Source organism: Panthera onca, chromosome A1 (genome assembly GCF_046562875.1).
Source record: "Panthera onca isolate mPanOnc1 chromosome A1, mPanOnc1 haplotype 2, whole genome shotgun sequence".
NCBI classification, from domain to species: Eukaryota; Metazoa; Chordata; class Mammalia; order Carnivora; family Felidae; genus Panthera; species Panthera onca.
The window spans coordinates 65970421-65986074 of record NC_138339.1 but is presented as its reverse complement, the minus strand read 5'-3'; the positions used below and the strand labels follow the sequence as shown (position 1 = coordinate 65986074).

The window sequence follows — 15654 nt, the reverse complement described above, 5'->3', positions numbered from 1 at the left end:
GGAAGACATTGCTAAATTTATTAGAGATGTTTGTTTAGCAGAACACTTGCAGAGCAAGTTACTCCCAGTTTAAGGTTTCACTGTATTTTAAATCCATTTCACAGTGCACATATTTGTTGGTATGTTGCTATTTATAACTCTTATGAGCTATTAAATGTTGATAGTATAGGACTCACTTATTAGTTTTATTTGTTGTCAGTATTTTATTGTAGGAACATATCACGTTTTAATCCTCTGTTTTATTGCACATTTCTGTTTACATTTTTCACAAGGAAGCAGGCTCGAAGATGGATCTGTCTTCTTGTTCACACCTGTAGGAGTTTCTTTCTGATTTTTCTAGACATGAGGTTGCTGGGTCATAAAACATACATTTTAAATTTCACCAAAGTGGCTGTTCTAATTTTATACCTCCACGTTACCTAAGAGTTTCTGTTTCTCAGTTTCCCTCCCTTTCTCAAAACCATCAGATTGTAACATTTACTATCAGGTGATAGTTTTCAAGTGGTCATATGAACAGAAAATTTCAATATAATTCTACATGAAAAGAAAGGGCCAGAGGAGGTTTGGTGTGGCAGAAAAGACTTTGAAGGGGTTCACTGCAGTGTTTCGAGCGCCTGTTACCCTTTGGTTTCCCTCAACGTGTAAAAAAAAATGACACAACGAAAGAGAACACCGCAAAACGCCGGGAGGGCAAGACCTGTGTTCCAAGCTCAAATCCGACTCACTCTTGGCGAGCCCCAGCCCTCGTGCAGTGGTACGACCTGGCAGCCGCTTCCCCCCGCGGTGCGGATTGGTTCGTCCCCAGACGCCGGCGCCTGCGCTCCCACCAGCCCAAGAGCGCGACTCCTCCCCTCCTCCCCGCGGTGCCTCAGCTTTGCGCGCGCGCCGGCCCCGCGCTCCTGACGCGCTGCGGACGCTCGCGACCCGCAGCGTCCCGGGGGAGGGGCTCGGCTGAGGGCCGACGGCCGGTCGGTGAGTACCTGCCGCCTCCACACACCTCCAGCCCGCCGTCTTCTCTCCTCCTCCTTTCTCTTACGGGGGCCGCGGCCCGCTCTTCACCCGAGGGGCGCCGCTGACGCTGGGTAGGGCCCTCTCGGCGCAGGGACTGATCTCTCCAGACGCCGAGGTGGCCCCTCAGGCTGTTGGGTGGGCATCTCTGGACGCCGAGGTGGGAACACAGGATGCGGGCGGGCGCCTCCCGACGCGAGAGTGGGGCCCTTTGGTACACCAGGGTGGGCCGTAGGGACTTCGCTGGGCGCCTCCTGACGCGGTGGTGGCCTTCCTCCCTCAGGTGCCAGGCCTGACCCCCCCCCCCCGCCGCCGCCGCTCCCCCCTCCCCCCCTGCTCCCTCTCCCCCCCCCCCCCCGCGCCGGGGGGGTGCGGCCTTTATCTTCCTGGGCACTCCTTCGTTATTTCTCGTCCGACGATGGGCTCTTGACCCCGCCCGTCCCTCGAAAGCGTCTTCCTCACGCTGAACTCCCCGGGAGGCAGCTCAGTCCTCGCCGTGCCCCCCCCACGGGGCCCCACAGCCCGGACCTCTACCGGAGCTAGGGCCACCGGGCCCCTCCGCTGCCCCCCCCCCCCCCCCTCGGGCCAGGCTACTGTTCAGTTGCGGAGTGATTACTTATTTGCTCAGAAAAAAATCTGTTCCTTGGAAATCTTTATTGTTTGCCACTTTCCCCTCTAACGGAACTGATGTTTCTTTGTGTATGATGACAGTGTTTCAAGCTTGTTACACGTACACATTTATAGATCATCTTAACGACACTTTTATGAAATAGGTACTATTCTAAGTTTACAGATGAGGTAACCTGTCTGATAAGTGGTAGGGCTGTTTTGAATCCAGCCTAATGTTCTTGTATTTAGTCACTGTATCATACTGAGATATAAGTAATGTCCAGGAAAAAGTGAAAGTTTTATGTTTCTGTATTTTTTTCTGTCGGGAGCTAGTGCTTTGTAGATGAATCAAAGAATGTGTTTTTGGAATCAGGCATATCGAGCTGCAGTTCACAACATATCCATTTACCAACCTAGGAACTTGCCAATTGTTTGATTTTGAGTAAGTTTACAAACATTAAAATAGTGATAAAAATCGTTAAAATAATGATTACTGATAAATAGTGTAAAATAGTGAATCCTACCACATATAGTTATTGGGAAGATAACCTTTATAATGTATGTGAGGTACCAAGAATAGTGTCCCAGGACTCCATAAATAACTATAATTATTACTCAAAATGTGTTTGGAGTTTGTTGTTACACACTTATCCTGAGGCCGAGAATAAAGAATAAGTGTGTGTGTGTGTGTGTGTGTGTGTGTGTGTGTGTGTTTGTGTGTTTGTAAAGGTATTTACCTTTTTTTAAAAAATGTTTTATTTCTTTTTGAGAGAGTGAGACAGTGTATGTCTGTGGGGGAGGGGCAGAGAGCGAGGGAGACAGAAGGTCGAAATTGGGCTCTGCCCCACCTCACAAATTGTGAGATCATGACCTGAGCCAAAGTTGGAGGCTGGTCAGAGACAACCAGTGGCCCCCATTTACCTTTTTTTTAAAACAAGGAAACAATCTGTGAAATCAGGTGATAAAGAGGTTGGTACCACATTTCTTGAATAGTGACTTAATAACTTATAGTCAGTCATTCATAAAGAATTGTTAAGGTCCCTGTGTCCTTAAGCTTTCAAAGCAGGTTTGGTAGGTAGAATGTCAAGATTTAAAATTATATTTTCAGTGATTGTTCTTCAGATAGATAAAGATGATAGATGTGCTTAAAGAAAATGACAAATAGTATCCCAAATTGGAGATTTTCAAGGACACTACCAAAAAAAGCTACGTGAGAAATAATAATAATAAAAAAACCCACGTCTCATTATTGCAACACCTTTACTGCTTGTACATTCTTTTAGAGACATTTTGTTCCTGTCATAATTAAGAGGAGGCTTTTGGCCTCTAGGCTCTATTTTTCCTTCACAGTTAGTGGTAATTCATTCTATAGCCTCAGTTCAAATAATTGAAGATAAGCCATTATTTTAGTGAGTTCTTTATTTTGAAGGGTAGCAACTTAAATAAATAGTTAACTGAGCTATATGTTGGCCTGTGTGTTTATATTGGCCAAACAGTGGGGCACCTGGGTGGCTAAGTTGGTTGGGCATCCAACTTCGGCTCAGGTCATGATCTCGAGGTTCACAAGTTAGAACCCGGAGTCCAGCTCTGTGCTGACAGCTCAGAGCCTGGAGCCTGCTTCAGATTCTTTGTCTCCCTCTTTCTCTCTCTCTGCCCCTCCCCTGCTCACGCTCTGTCTCTCTCAGAAATAAACATTAAAAAAATTAAATTGGCCAACCAATGCCTTGTTTTTACTCTTAGAGTTACTGTGGAGCAAAGTGGCTACATCTCATGAAGCACTGAATTTTGGAGTCTGTATCTGTGGGGTGCCTCTACTTAATGCTTCTTACCTATCTCTTATCTGCTTAATTCTTTGAAAACACACTTTGAGACTACAGGTGGTTCTCTGCTACAGAAAAGGGTTTTTATTTACTCATCTTTAAGAAATACATATATTTGGTGGTATAGCTATTCTTCATAACAGATTTGAGCAATTTTGTTTAAATAACTCTAGGGTACAGAAAACATTTAATAAGATGAAAGCTATTCCATATAAGATGTTTTCCTGGGGCACCATGATTCCTTGAGAATTCTCTCAAACTAATTCCGACATCCAGGTTTTACCTATGCTATTCAACCTGTAATAATTTTATCCTTTTATGCCTTTTTGTAGTATTTAATAATTTAAATATATACATTAAGCTGTTCATTCAGCACATATTTATGTGTGCATACCATATATTAGGTAGCAGTTTTAGTTAGAAGAGGTGTAAAGATTAAGTTATAGGGTATTGGAGTCAGGTGACAGAATTGCAAGTGCCTGCTTTGTAACTTTGGACAAGTTACTTTTCTGTACTTATGCTTCCTAGTAATAATTATATATACTTCTTAGGTTTTTATGAAGATTAATTAAGAATATTTTTGGATCATCAGGGCACGTAGGTGGCTCAGTTGGTTAAGCATCTGACTCGATTTTGGCTTAGGTCATGATCTCAGGGTTGTGAGATTGAGCCCCACGTTGGGCTCCGTGCTGGGTGTGGAGCCGGCTTCAGATTCTCTCCCTCCCTCCCTCTCTCTCTCTGCCCCTCCCCCCTCTAAAAAATAAATAAATTAAAAAAGTTAAAAATATCTATCTTGGGACCCTTGAATTGCCATGTGAATTTTAGAATCAGCCTGTTGATTTACACACACACACACACACACACACACAATGAACCAGGATTTTATTAGGTATTGTATTGAATTGATATGTTAGTTTAAAGAGTATTGCCATCTTTGGGGCTCCTGGGTGGCTCAGTCAGTTAAGTGTCCGACTTGGGCTCAGGTCATGATGTCACGGTCTGTAAGTTCGAGCTCTGCATTGGGCTCTTGTGCTGTCAGTTCAGAGCTTGAGCTTGTTTCAGATTCTGTGTCTCCCTCTCTCTCTGCCCCTCCCCCACTCACTCTCTCTCAAAATATGAATAAACATTAAAAAAATAAAAAATAGGGGCGCCTGGGTGGCTCAGTTGGTTAAGCGTCCGACTTCAGCCCGGGTCACGATCTCGCGGTCCGTGAGTTCGAGCCCCGCGTCGGGCTCTGGGCTGATGGCTCAGAGCCTGGAGCCTGCTTCCGATTCTGTCTCCCTCTCTCTCTGCCCCTCCCCCGTTCATGCTCTGTCTCTCTCTGTCTCAACAATAAATAAACGTTAAAAAAAAAATTAAAAAAAAATATTAAAGAGTATTACCATATGAAATCTTTTGATCTTTGAGCGTGGGATGTTTTTCATTTTTTAGATCTCTCATTTTTTTAAAAAATGATTTATAGCTTTCAGAGTATAAGTTTTGCATGTCTTCTGTTAGGTAAAGTTAGTCCTTATGATGCTATTGTAAATGGAATTGTTTTCTTAACTTTATTTTCACATTGCTCATTTTGAATGTATAGAAATAGTTTTATTTATTGATTTTGTATTCTGTAGCCTTGCCAAACTTGTGTATTCTGATAGTTTTCTTTTTTAAAAAAATTTTTAACGTTTATTTTTGAGAGAAAGAGAGCATGAGCGGGAGAGGGAGACACAGAATCTGAAGCAGGCTCCAGGCTCTGACCTGTTAGCACAGAGCCTGATGCGGGGCTTGAATTCAGGAACAGTGAAACCATGACCTGAGCTGAAGTTGGATGCTTAACCAACTGAGCCACCCAGTCACCCCTCTAATAGGGTTTTGTTTTGTTTTGTTTTGTTTTGTTTTTAGTGGATTCCTTAGAATTTTCTATATACAATATCACTGCATCTGAAAATATAGTTTTATTTCTTTCTTTCCAATGTATATGCTTTTTATTTCTTTCTTTCTCTCTTTTGCCTAATTGCTTTGGCTAGGACCTCCAGTATAATGTTGAATAAAAGTGCTGAGAGTGGACATCCTTGTTTTGTACCTGTTCTAAGGGGAAAGCTTTTAGTCTTTCACCACTAAGTATGATATGTATTTTTAATTAAAATTTTTTAATGTTTATTTATATTTGAGAGAGGGAGAGAGAGAGAGAGACAGTGTGTGAGCAGGGGAGGGGCAGAGAGAGAGTTGGAGACACGGAATCTGAAGCAGGCTCCAGCTTCTGAGCTGTCAGCACAGAGCCCGCCTCGGGGCTTGAACCCATGAACTGTGAGATCATGACCTGAGCCGAAGTCAGACACTTGACCAACTGAGCCACCCAGGTGCCCCACTTTTGACACTCTAAATATAATTTGTCTTGATGTGGATTCCTTTGGGTTCATCTTTTTTAGAACTCTCTGGGCTTCCTGGATCTGGATGTCTGTTTTCTTTCCCAGATTAGGGAAATTTTTATCCATTATTTCTACAAATAATTTTCCTTCTTGTCTCTTTCCCTCTTCTGGGACCCTTGTAATGTGAATGTCGGTCTGCCTGGTTTTGTCCTTTCCATAAGTTCTTTAATGTGTCTTCACTCTATTCATCTTTTTTCTTGTGCTGCTCTAATTGAATGAGTTCCATTGGTCTGTCTTCAAGTGCAGTGATCTTTTCTTTTTCATATAGTCTGATGTTGAACCCCTCTATTGTATTTTTCAGTTATATTATTGCATTCTTCAGTAATGTGATTTCTGTTTGGTACTCTCTTTTATTTTCTTTTAATTAAAATTCTCATTATGTTTATTCATTCTCCTGAGTGTAGTGAGTAATTTTTGTGACTGTTATTTTGAACTCCTTTGTCAGGTAAATGACTTATCTCTCTTTTGTTAAGGCGTTTTTCTGAATTTTATCTAATTCTTTTTGTTTGGAACATCTTCCTCTGGTTTTGTTTTGTTTTTTGTTTTTTGTTTGTTTTTTTATTTTCTTTGACTCCATGTTGATTCTGTGCATTAGATAAAATAGCAAGTTTTGAAAGAATGGCCTTATGTAGGAGATGAACCTTATTTTTCAACTTTGCCATAGCTTTTAGTTGTCTTTCAAATCTTTGTGTTTATCCAAGCAGCCTAGTATATTTTTAGTGGTTCCTGGCACTTGAAGGTATGCCAAGAACTGCCAGTGTCCCAAAGGGGAGGAACTCAGTCATCACCTAGGTTGACGCTGTTTGGAAGCCAGTCTCTCAGGCTGCAGCATTTAAAGTATGCAAATATATAAAGTCCTGCAGGACTGTCAGTGTAAGTAAGTCCTGGTGGCCCCCAGAAGCAGGTGATCTGGAAGTATCCCCTGGGAAGCAGCTGTAAAAATTGGAGTATCAGACAAGGGCACAAACTCCTTTCTGGGAGATACTGGCAAGCTTGAATGAGGCAGAGGGAGATGCAAAGATGGTGCCTACTGGCCTCTGCCTTTCGATATTTCAGTAGTCACCCACGCGTATGTTAAATTAGATGCCTGCGCCTCAGGCTGATGTTTTAAGATAAACAAATAAGTCTCTCTCACAGAAAGTCTTGGTGCTTTTCAGTTGGCTGCCTTTGTGTTGAGCCCTGGGGTGGGTGAGTTGGTATGTGTCAGCTTTTTGAGAACTGCTTTTCAATTCATTTTGGTTTTGGGAGTCTTAATGGATGCAAGCTTGTTGGCTTTCAGAGCTAGATGTTTAGGGGGCTTATCTCTCAGTTGCAGGTCTGAAAAGTTGTGATGCCAGATATGAGATTCAAACTGATCTGATCTCCCCTCAGGGAGAAGCTCCTGGGTCGACTCCCCCCCCCCCCCCCCCCCCCCAAATTGTGGGTTGTTGTGGCTAGGGTGGGGATTATGATGAGATTTCTCTTAACTTTGCTTTGATGTGGTTTCCCTCTCATTTGTCTTATGTGAATGGGTTGCTCTGCCAGGTTTTAAGTTTGTTTCAAAATAATTTGTTCCATATATATTTGTAGACTTGGTGTGTCTATAGGAGGAGGTTAAATCAAGATTTTTACTATGTCATCTTGAACTGGACCCTCCTTTCAAAATATTTTTAAGTTTTCATTTGTAAGTCTTGCCTTATTTTGTGACATTTATTCCTAAGAATTTCATTATTTTTGATGTTATTAGAAATAGAATTTTTAAAATTCAATTTTTGGATTTTTATTGCTAGTGGATAACACTACAATTGATTTTTGTATGTTGACTGTATGCTGCAGTCTTTTCTGAACTTCTTTATTGGTTATAATAGTTTTTCAGTGGAGTTCTTAATTTTTTTGTTTTTTTTTAATACAAGACCATATCATCTGCAGATAGTGATAGTTTTACTTCTTCCTTTCCAATTTGGATGTCTTTTTTTTTTTTTTTTTAATGTTTATTTATTTATTTTTGAGAGAGAGAGGGCAAGCAGGGGAAGGGCAGAGAGCGAGGGAGACAGAATTCCAAGACAGAGCCCCCAAGACATGGGGCTCAAACTTATGAACCATGAGATCATGAACTGAGCTGAAACCAAAAGTTGGACACTTAAGTGACTGAGCCACCCAGGCGCCCCAGTTTGGATATCTTTTATTTCTTCTTGTGTAGATGACCTGCCTTGAACCTCCAGGATAATGTTCATTAGAAATGATGAAAGCAGACATCCTTGTTTTGTTCCTGTTTTAAGAAGAAAGCATTCAGTCTTTTATGTTTAAGTGTCATATTAACTATGGGTTGGTTTTTTGTTTTTTGTTTTTGTTTTTGTTTTTTGGAGATGTTCTTTATCAAGTGGAGGCATTGCTGTTGAAAAATAGTTCCTTTAAATTATAATACATAGTCAAGAGAACCAACTGTCTAAGTTAATGTTTAAATAACTGGGATAAATTATTATATTATTTTTATTGAAATGTCCCTACAGAGATGAGATATGTACATATATAGTTTTTTAATAGAAAAATTGGAATTTTAATGAGTAGTGGAAGTATTCAGAAGTTATTTTACTTCTTTTAGATGGGAACCTTTTTCTTTTATATGATTAAATTACAGATAGCGTCTGGAAAAATTAAAGTTTGAGTAAATTACTTACCCTGTGTTTCAGACAAGGATGCCACGGAGAAAGAAAAGGGTTAAAGAAGCCACTGAAGCACAGAACTTGGAGAAGAAAGATGCAGAAACTGCCAGTTCTGTCAATCTGAAGAGGAAACGTAGGTTTGAAGATGCATTCATTGTGATATCTGATAGTGATGGAGAGGTTAGTATTCTGAATAGTGGGGCTTTAGCTCTCAAACTAGGCCTTCTCCATGGCTTGTTTTGTGACTATACCTTAATGCCAGCTTGCTGGAATGTGCAGTTTTTTACTCACCTTCATTTTGATTTGTAAATGTAATTAAAAATTATGTAAAAGAAAGTAATACTGTTTGGCTGAGACTGGATCATAGTTACTCATTTTTGTAATATATTGACCCAAGATGGTATTTTTTAAACTATTAGAAGAGACTAAGGCAAATGTAAATGTTAATTTTTATGTGTTTGGAAAGTGGGAGAAAGAGAATGTAAATGCTGTAAAGTCTCTAAGTGTGATAGCAATGAATCACCTGTAGCAATTTAAATTACAGTTAATTAAAATTAAATTAAAAAAAATCCCTTTCTCTGTTATACTGGCACATTTCAAGTGATCAAAGCCACATGAGTCTAGTGTCTGCTGTATTAGATGACACAGTTATAGAACATTTACCTCATTGTGGTAAACTTTAAAAATTTGTTTGTTTGTTTGTTTGTCTATTTATTTATTTATTTATTTATTTAGAAGGAGAGGGAGAGAGCGCACACATATGCAGGGAAGGGCCAGAGAGAGGGAGAGAGAATCCCAAGCAGTCTATGCACTATAGCATAGAGCCCTACATGGGGCTTGAACTCATGAACTGTGAGATCATGACCTGAGCTGAAATCAAGAGTCAGACACTTAACTGACTGAGTCACCTGGTGCCCCTCATTGTGGAAAACTTTATTAGACAGTGTTGCTTTTGGACAGTGCTGCTTTAGATCTTAACATCTCTTCTTTGTTCCTTCTTTCCATTTGTTTATTAGAGATTTCCCTTGGTCTTTAGGTTACATAGAGGAAGGCGGTGAATTAAGTCATTGTTTTTTCTTCCAAGTTTACTTCTCTTTTTTCTTTATCTTCTAGCTCATTTGATGGTAGAACCCCTCATTTGCCTTGTTATTAAAACTCAGAATTGTATTTAACTCATTCCTCTTTCTCATATTTTATACCTAATCATTCACCACATTCTTTAGTTTTTACCTCTTAAATGACACTCAGATCTATTCTTTCTCTTTCATTTCCATTTCTTTCCTTGATCATCTGTTATTTCAGTTCTTGTTATTGAGATCATGTTGTTATTAGAGCTCTTGAGTCTGTTAAGACTCTGAACTTGATTGTCTACCTTCTGTTTTTCTCTACGTTTCACTTAGTTTACTCCAACTTTTTTTTTTTTTTTTAATGTTTATTTATTTTTGAGAGAGAGAGACAGAGGATGAGCAGGGGAGGGGCAGAGAGAAAGGGGGACACAGAAACCAAAGCAGGCTCCAGGCTCTGAGTTGTCAGCAGAGAGCCTGATGGAGCTCGAACCCACAAACTCTGAGATCATGACCCACGCTGAAGTCGGGTACTTAACCGACTGAGCCACCCAGGTGCCCCTACTCCAACTTTCTTTTAAGAATTCTGATTTTAGATTATTGTATTCGCTTACTTAAAAAATCTTTGATTCTCTAGTCCCTACAAGATCAGTTTAGAATTTTAATATAGTATACTTCATTACAACCGTCACAGTTTGTTCTCATTTGTATTCTTATCAGTAGTGCATTAGTTGCCTTGTTCCTTTTGAAGGGTGTGACCACATTTTTTATTTTTCCCAATTTCATAATGAAAAAGTTGTGTATTTTTTAATAGGAAAATTGAACATGTTTTCACATCTCTGTTGGGTATTTGTTTATTTTTTTGAATTTCCTTATAGTCTAGTTTTTAATTAGGATTTTGGCTAAATAGTTTTTAAAAAGGTATGAAAGAAAAAAAATAAAAAAATAAAAAGGTATGAAAGTATAAAGAAGAAAACAAGGGGTGCCTCGGTGGCTCAGTCGGTTAAGCATCTGACTCTTGATTTTGGCTCAGGTCGTGATCTCATGGTTCATGAGTTTGAGCCCTATGTCGGGTTCTGTGCTGACAGTGCAGAACCTGCTTAGGATTCTCTCTCTCTCCCTTTCTCTCTGCCCCTCCCCTGCTCGTGTTCTCTTTCTCTGTCAAAAGAAATAAATACAATTAAAAAAAAAAAGGAGAAAATAAAAGAATCCATCAATTCTACCAGTTGAATAACTTGTGTTAATATTAACAAAAATAACTATACATATACACACACGGATGTGTTAAAACATTTTATACATACATGTTAAAACAGATAAAAACAGTTCAAAACTATTTGAAAACAGAATAGTATGGAAAGCTATATAGTGAAGATGTACACCTCAGTGAGTGTACATTTAAATAAAGGTAATAATTTTTTCTCTATTCTTCCAGAAAAGTTTTTTTTATGAATATGCTATAAATAAAATGTTTTACAGGAAAGGAATCATGCTACATAGGCTGTTTTGCTTTTTAATTTAATATTTATTGCAGATCTTTTTATAACAACAAATACAGATCTAACTCATTAATTTTTTTTTAAGTTGTCAAATATGCCGCACAGGAGAGTCCATAAAATGCAAATCATAATCTTTTTATTTATTTTTTTTCTTAAATCCGCATCACCTATTTCACCCATTCTCCCCCCCACCTCCCCTCTGATAACCATCAGTTTGTTCTCTATAGTTAAGAGTCTGTTCTTGGTTTGTTTCTGTCTCTTTTTCCTTTGCTCATTTGTTTTGTTTCTTAAATTCCACATGAGTAAAATCATAAGGTATTTGTCTTTCTTGGACTTATTTCACTTAGCTCCATCCAAGTCATTGCAAATGGCAAGGTTTCATTCTTTTTTATGGCTAAATAATATTCCATTATCAGTGTGTATACATATATACACATACATATGCCACATCTTCTTTATCCATTTATCTGTTGATGAACACTTGGGCTGATTCCATATCTTGGCTATTGTAAATAATGCTGCTGTAAACATAGGGGTGCAGGTATCTCTTTGAATTAGTGTTTTTGTATTTTTTGGGTAGATATCCAGTAGTACAATTACTGGATTATAGGGTAGTTCTATTTTTAAATTTTTGAGGAAATTGCATACTGTTTTTTTGCAGCATCTGCACCAGTTTGTATTCCCACCAACAGTGCATAGAGGGTTCCTTTTTTTCCACATCCTTGTCAATGCTTATTTCTTGTGTTTTTGATTTTAGCTATTCTGATAGGTGTGAGGTGATACCTCATTGTAGTTTTGATTTGTATTTCCCTGATGATAAGTGATACTTAGTATATTTTCATGTGTCTGTTGGCCCTCTGGATGTCTTCTTGGAGAAGTGTCTGTTCATGTGTTCTGTCCATTTTTTTTTTTTTATTTGATTTTTTTTTGGGGGGGGTATTGAGTTGTATCAGTTCTTTATATTTTTATTTTTATTTAAAAAAAAATTTTTTTTTTAACGTTTATTTATTTTTGAGACAGAGAGAGATAGAGCATGAACGGGGGAGGGTCACAGTGAGAGGGAGACACAGAATCTGAAACAGGCTCCAGGCTCTGAGCTGTCAGCACAGAGCCTGACGTGGGGCTCGAACCCACGGACAGTGAGATCATGACCTGAGCCGAAGTCGGACGCTTAACCGACCAAGCCACCCAGGCGCCCCTATATTTTTAGATACTAATCCTTTATCTGATATGTCATTTGCAAATATCTTCTCCCATTCTGTAGGTTGCCTTTTAGTTTTGTTGTTTCCTCTGCTATGCAGAAACTTTTTATTTTGATGTAGTCTCCCAATAGTTTATTTTTGCTTTTATTTCCCTTGCCTCAGGAGGCATATCTAGAATACTGTTGCTATGGCCAGTGTGAGAGAAATTACTGCCTGTGGTCTCTTCCATGATTTTTATGGTATCAAGTTTCATCTTTAGGTCTTTAATCCATTTTGAATTTATTTTTGTGTATGCTGTAAGAAAGTGGTCCACTTTCATTCTTTTGCATGTAGCTGACAAGTTTTTCCAGCACCATTTGTTGAAGAGACTTTTTCCAATTGAATATTCTTTTCTGCTTTGTTGAAGATTAATTGATCATATATTTATGGGTTTATTTCTGGGTTTTCTGTTCTGTTCCATTGATCTATATGACTATTTTTGTGCCAGTACCATACTGTTTTGATTACTATAGCTATGTAATATAACTTGAAGTCTAGAATTGTGATACTTCGTTTTTTGTTTTTTTTTTTAATCCAAGTTAGTTAACATATGGTGTAATAATGATTTCAGGAGTAGAATTTAGTGATTCATCACTTACATACAGTACTCAGTGTTCATCCCAACAAGTGCCCTCCTTGATGCTCATCACACACGTAACCCATCTCTTCACCCACCTCCCCTCCAGCAACCCTCAGTTTGTTCTCTGTATTTAGAGTCTCTTATGGTTTTCCTTCCTCTCTATTTTATCTTATTTTCCTTTCCTTTCCCCTCTGTTCATCTGTTGTGTTTCTTAAATTCCGCATGTGAGTGAAATCATATGATATTTATCTTCTTTTGAGTGACTTATTTCACTTAGCATAATACACTCTTAATTCCATCCATGTGGTTGCAGATGGCAAGATTTCATTCTTTTTGATCACCGAGTAATATTCCATTGTGTGTGTGTGTGTGTGTGTGTGTGTGTGTGTACACCACATACTCTTTTTTTCTTAAATTTTTTTTTGCGGTTTATTCATTTTTGAGAGACAGAGCATGAGTGGGGGATGGGCAGAGTGAGAAGGAGACACAGAATCTGAAGCAGGCTCCAGGCTCTGAGCTGTCAGCACAGAGCCCAACATGTGGCTTGAACTCAAAAACTGTGAGACCATGACCTGAGCTGAAGCCCCATGCTTAACCTACTGAGCCACCCAGGTGCCCCATACCACATCCTCTTATCCATTCGTCAGTCGATGGACATTTGGGCTCTTTCCATAATTTGGCTATTGTTGATAGTGCTGCTATAAACATTGGTGTGCATGTGCCCTTTTGAGTCAACATTTTTATATCGTTTGGATAAATACTTAGTAGTGCATTCGCTGGGTTATAGGGTAATTCTATTTTTAACTTTTTGAGGAACCTCCAGTGTTTTCCAGCGTAGCTGTACCAGTTTGTATTCCCACCAGCAGTGCAAAAGCGTTCCTCTTTCTCCACATCCTCGCCAACATCTGTTGCCTGAGTTGTTGATTTCAGCCATTCTGACAAGTGTGAGGTGATATCTCATTGTGGTTTTGATTTGTATTTCCCTGATGATGAGTGATGTTGAGCATCTTTTGATGTGTCTTTGAGCCACCTGGATGTCTTCTTTGGAATAGTGTCTGTTTGTGTCTTTTGCCTACTTCTTCACTGGATTATTTCTTTTTTGGGTGTTGAGTTTGATAAGTTCTTTACAGATTTTGAATTTTTTTTTCAAGATTGCTTTGGCTATTCGGGGTCTTTTGTGGTTGCATACAAATTTTAGGATTGTTCTAGTTCTGTGAAAAATGCTCTTGGTATTTTGATGGGGATTGCATTAAACATGTAGATTGCTTTGGGTAGTAGAGACATTTTAACGATATTTGTTCTTCTAACTCATGAGCATGGAATGTCTTTCCATTTTTTGTGTTGTCTTTAATTTCTTTCATCAGTGTTTTATGGTTTTCAGAGTATAGCTCTTTCACCTCTTTGATTAAGTTTATTTCTAGATGTTTTATTGTTTTTGGTGCACTTGAGAATGAGTTGTTTTCTTAATTTCACTTTCTCCTGCTTCATTATTAGTGTATAGGAATGCAACAGATTTCTATACATTGATTTTGTATCTTGTGACTCTACTGAATTCATTTATCCATTCTAGTTGTTTTTTGATGGAGTCTTAAGTGTTTTCAATATGTAGTATTGTGTTTTCTGCAAATAGTGAAAATTTTAATTCTTCCTTACTGATTTAGGTACCTTTTATTTCTTTTTGTTCTCTGATTGCTGTGGCTAGCACTTTCAGTATTATGTTGAATAAAAGTTGTGAGAGTGGACATCTTTGTCTTGTTCCTGACTTTAGGGGAAAAGCTCTCAGTGTTTCCCCATTGAGAATAATGTTAGCTGTGGGATTTTCAGATAAGCCCTTTATTATGTTGAGATGTGTTCCCTCTAGACCTACTTTGTTGAGGGTTTTCATCATGAGTGGATGTTGTACTTCGTCAAATGCTTTTTCTGTATCTATAGAAATAATAATACGGTTTTTACATTTACATAAAATATAAAATCATACTTTAAAAAAATAATTCGGATGTCTGTATTCACTACCTTAGAAGCCCTCTTGACTTAGTGTGACCCTCACCAGTTGCATCCCTTTCCACCCATCTAGAGGTAAGCACTGTATTTGTTTTACATTTCCATGATTTTCTGTACAGTTCTACCACATATATGTGTATTTCATTTTTTCACCCCCCATTTATGTGTATTTCAAAACAGTACATATATACTAAAAAGCAGTCTTAATGGTTACATGCTTTAACCAACATTTTTCAGTAATCATTTCTCCAAAAATTTGAAGTTTTACCTTAAAAAAATTTTGAGAGAGAGAGAGAGAGCGAGTGCATGTTGGGGAGGGGTGGAGAGAGACAGAGACACAGAATCCGAAGCAGGCTCCAGGCTCTGAGCTGTCAGCACAGAGCCCCTTGTGGGGCTTGAACTAATGAGCCATGAGATCATGCATGACCCAAGCCGAAGTTGGACGCTTAAGTGATGAGCCCCTGAGCCCCTGTAGTTTTACCTTTATTGTAAACTAAAATCTTGTCAATAAATAGGCTTGTTTATGGATTTTCTATTTTGTTCCATTAGTCCATTACAGACTTTTGAAATAGTTGTTGTGTTGATAATCTTGGGTTTTACAGGTAGGCACTTATACCTGCTAATAATGGATCATTTTCTCTTTTCCTTTCTAGTATTTATACCTTTTTTTGTTGTTTGTTTCGTTACATTGATTATAGCTTCTAGAATAATGTTGATTGATTTCAGTGATAGAGTACATCTTTGTCTTGAATTTAATTGTAGAAGTATTCAGATATTTT

At 38.7% G+C, this 15654-nt stretch overlaps 1 protein-coding gene across 4 annotated transcripts in view; it reads left to right on the top strand.

Annotated features, from left to right (window-relative positions):
• The first annotated feature begins 836 nt into the window (after positions 1 to 836).
• The window catches only part of UIMC1 (ubiquitin interaction motif containing 1), a 117717-nt gene continuing 102899 nt past the window's right edge, over positions 837 to 15654 (top strand). Inside the window, exons 1-2 of one of the 4 annotated variants that reach the window (XM_078447143.1) lie at positions 837 to 972; positions 8518 to 8670. In XM_078447143.1, the coding sequence (XP_078303269.1) occupies positions 8524 to 8670 (147 nt within the window). In that variant the 5' untranslated portion in view covers positions 837 to 972; positions 8518 to 8523. Of the gene's footprint in view, positions 973 to 1054; positions 1169 to 8517; positions 8671 to 15654 lie in introns of those variants that run through there. The other 3 variants (XM_078447156.1, XM_078447153.2, XM_078447155.1) reach the window with 3 other exon arrangements.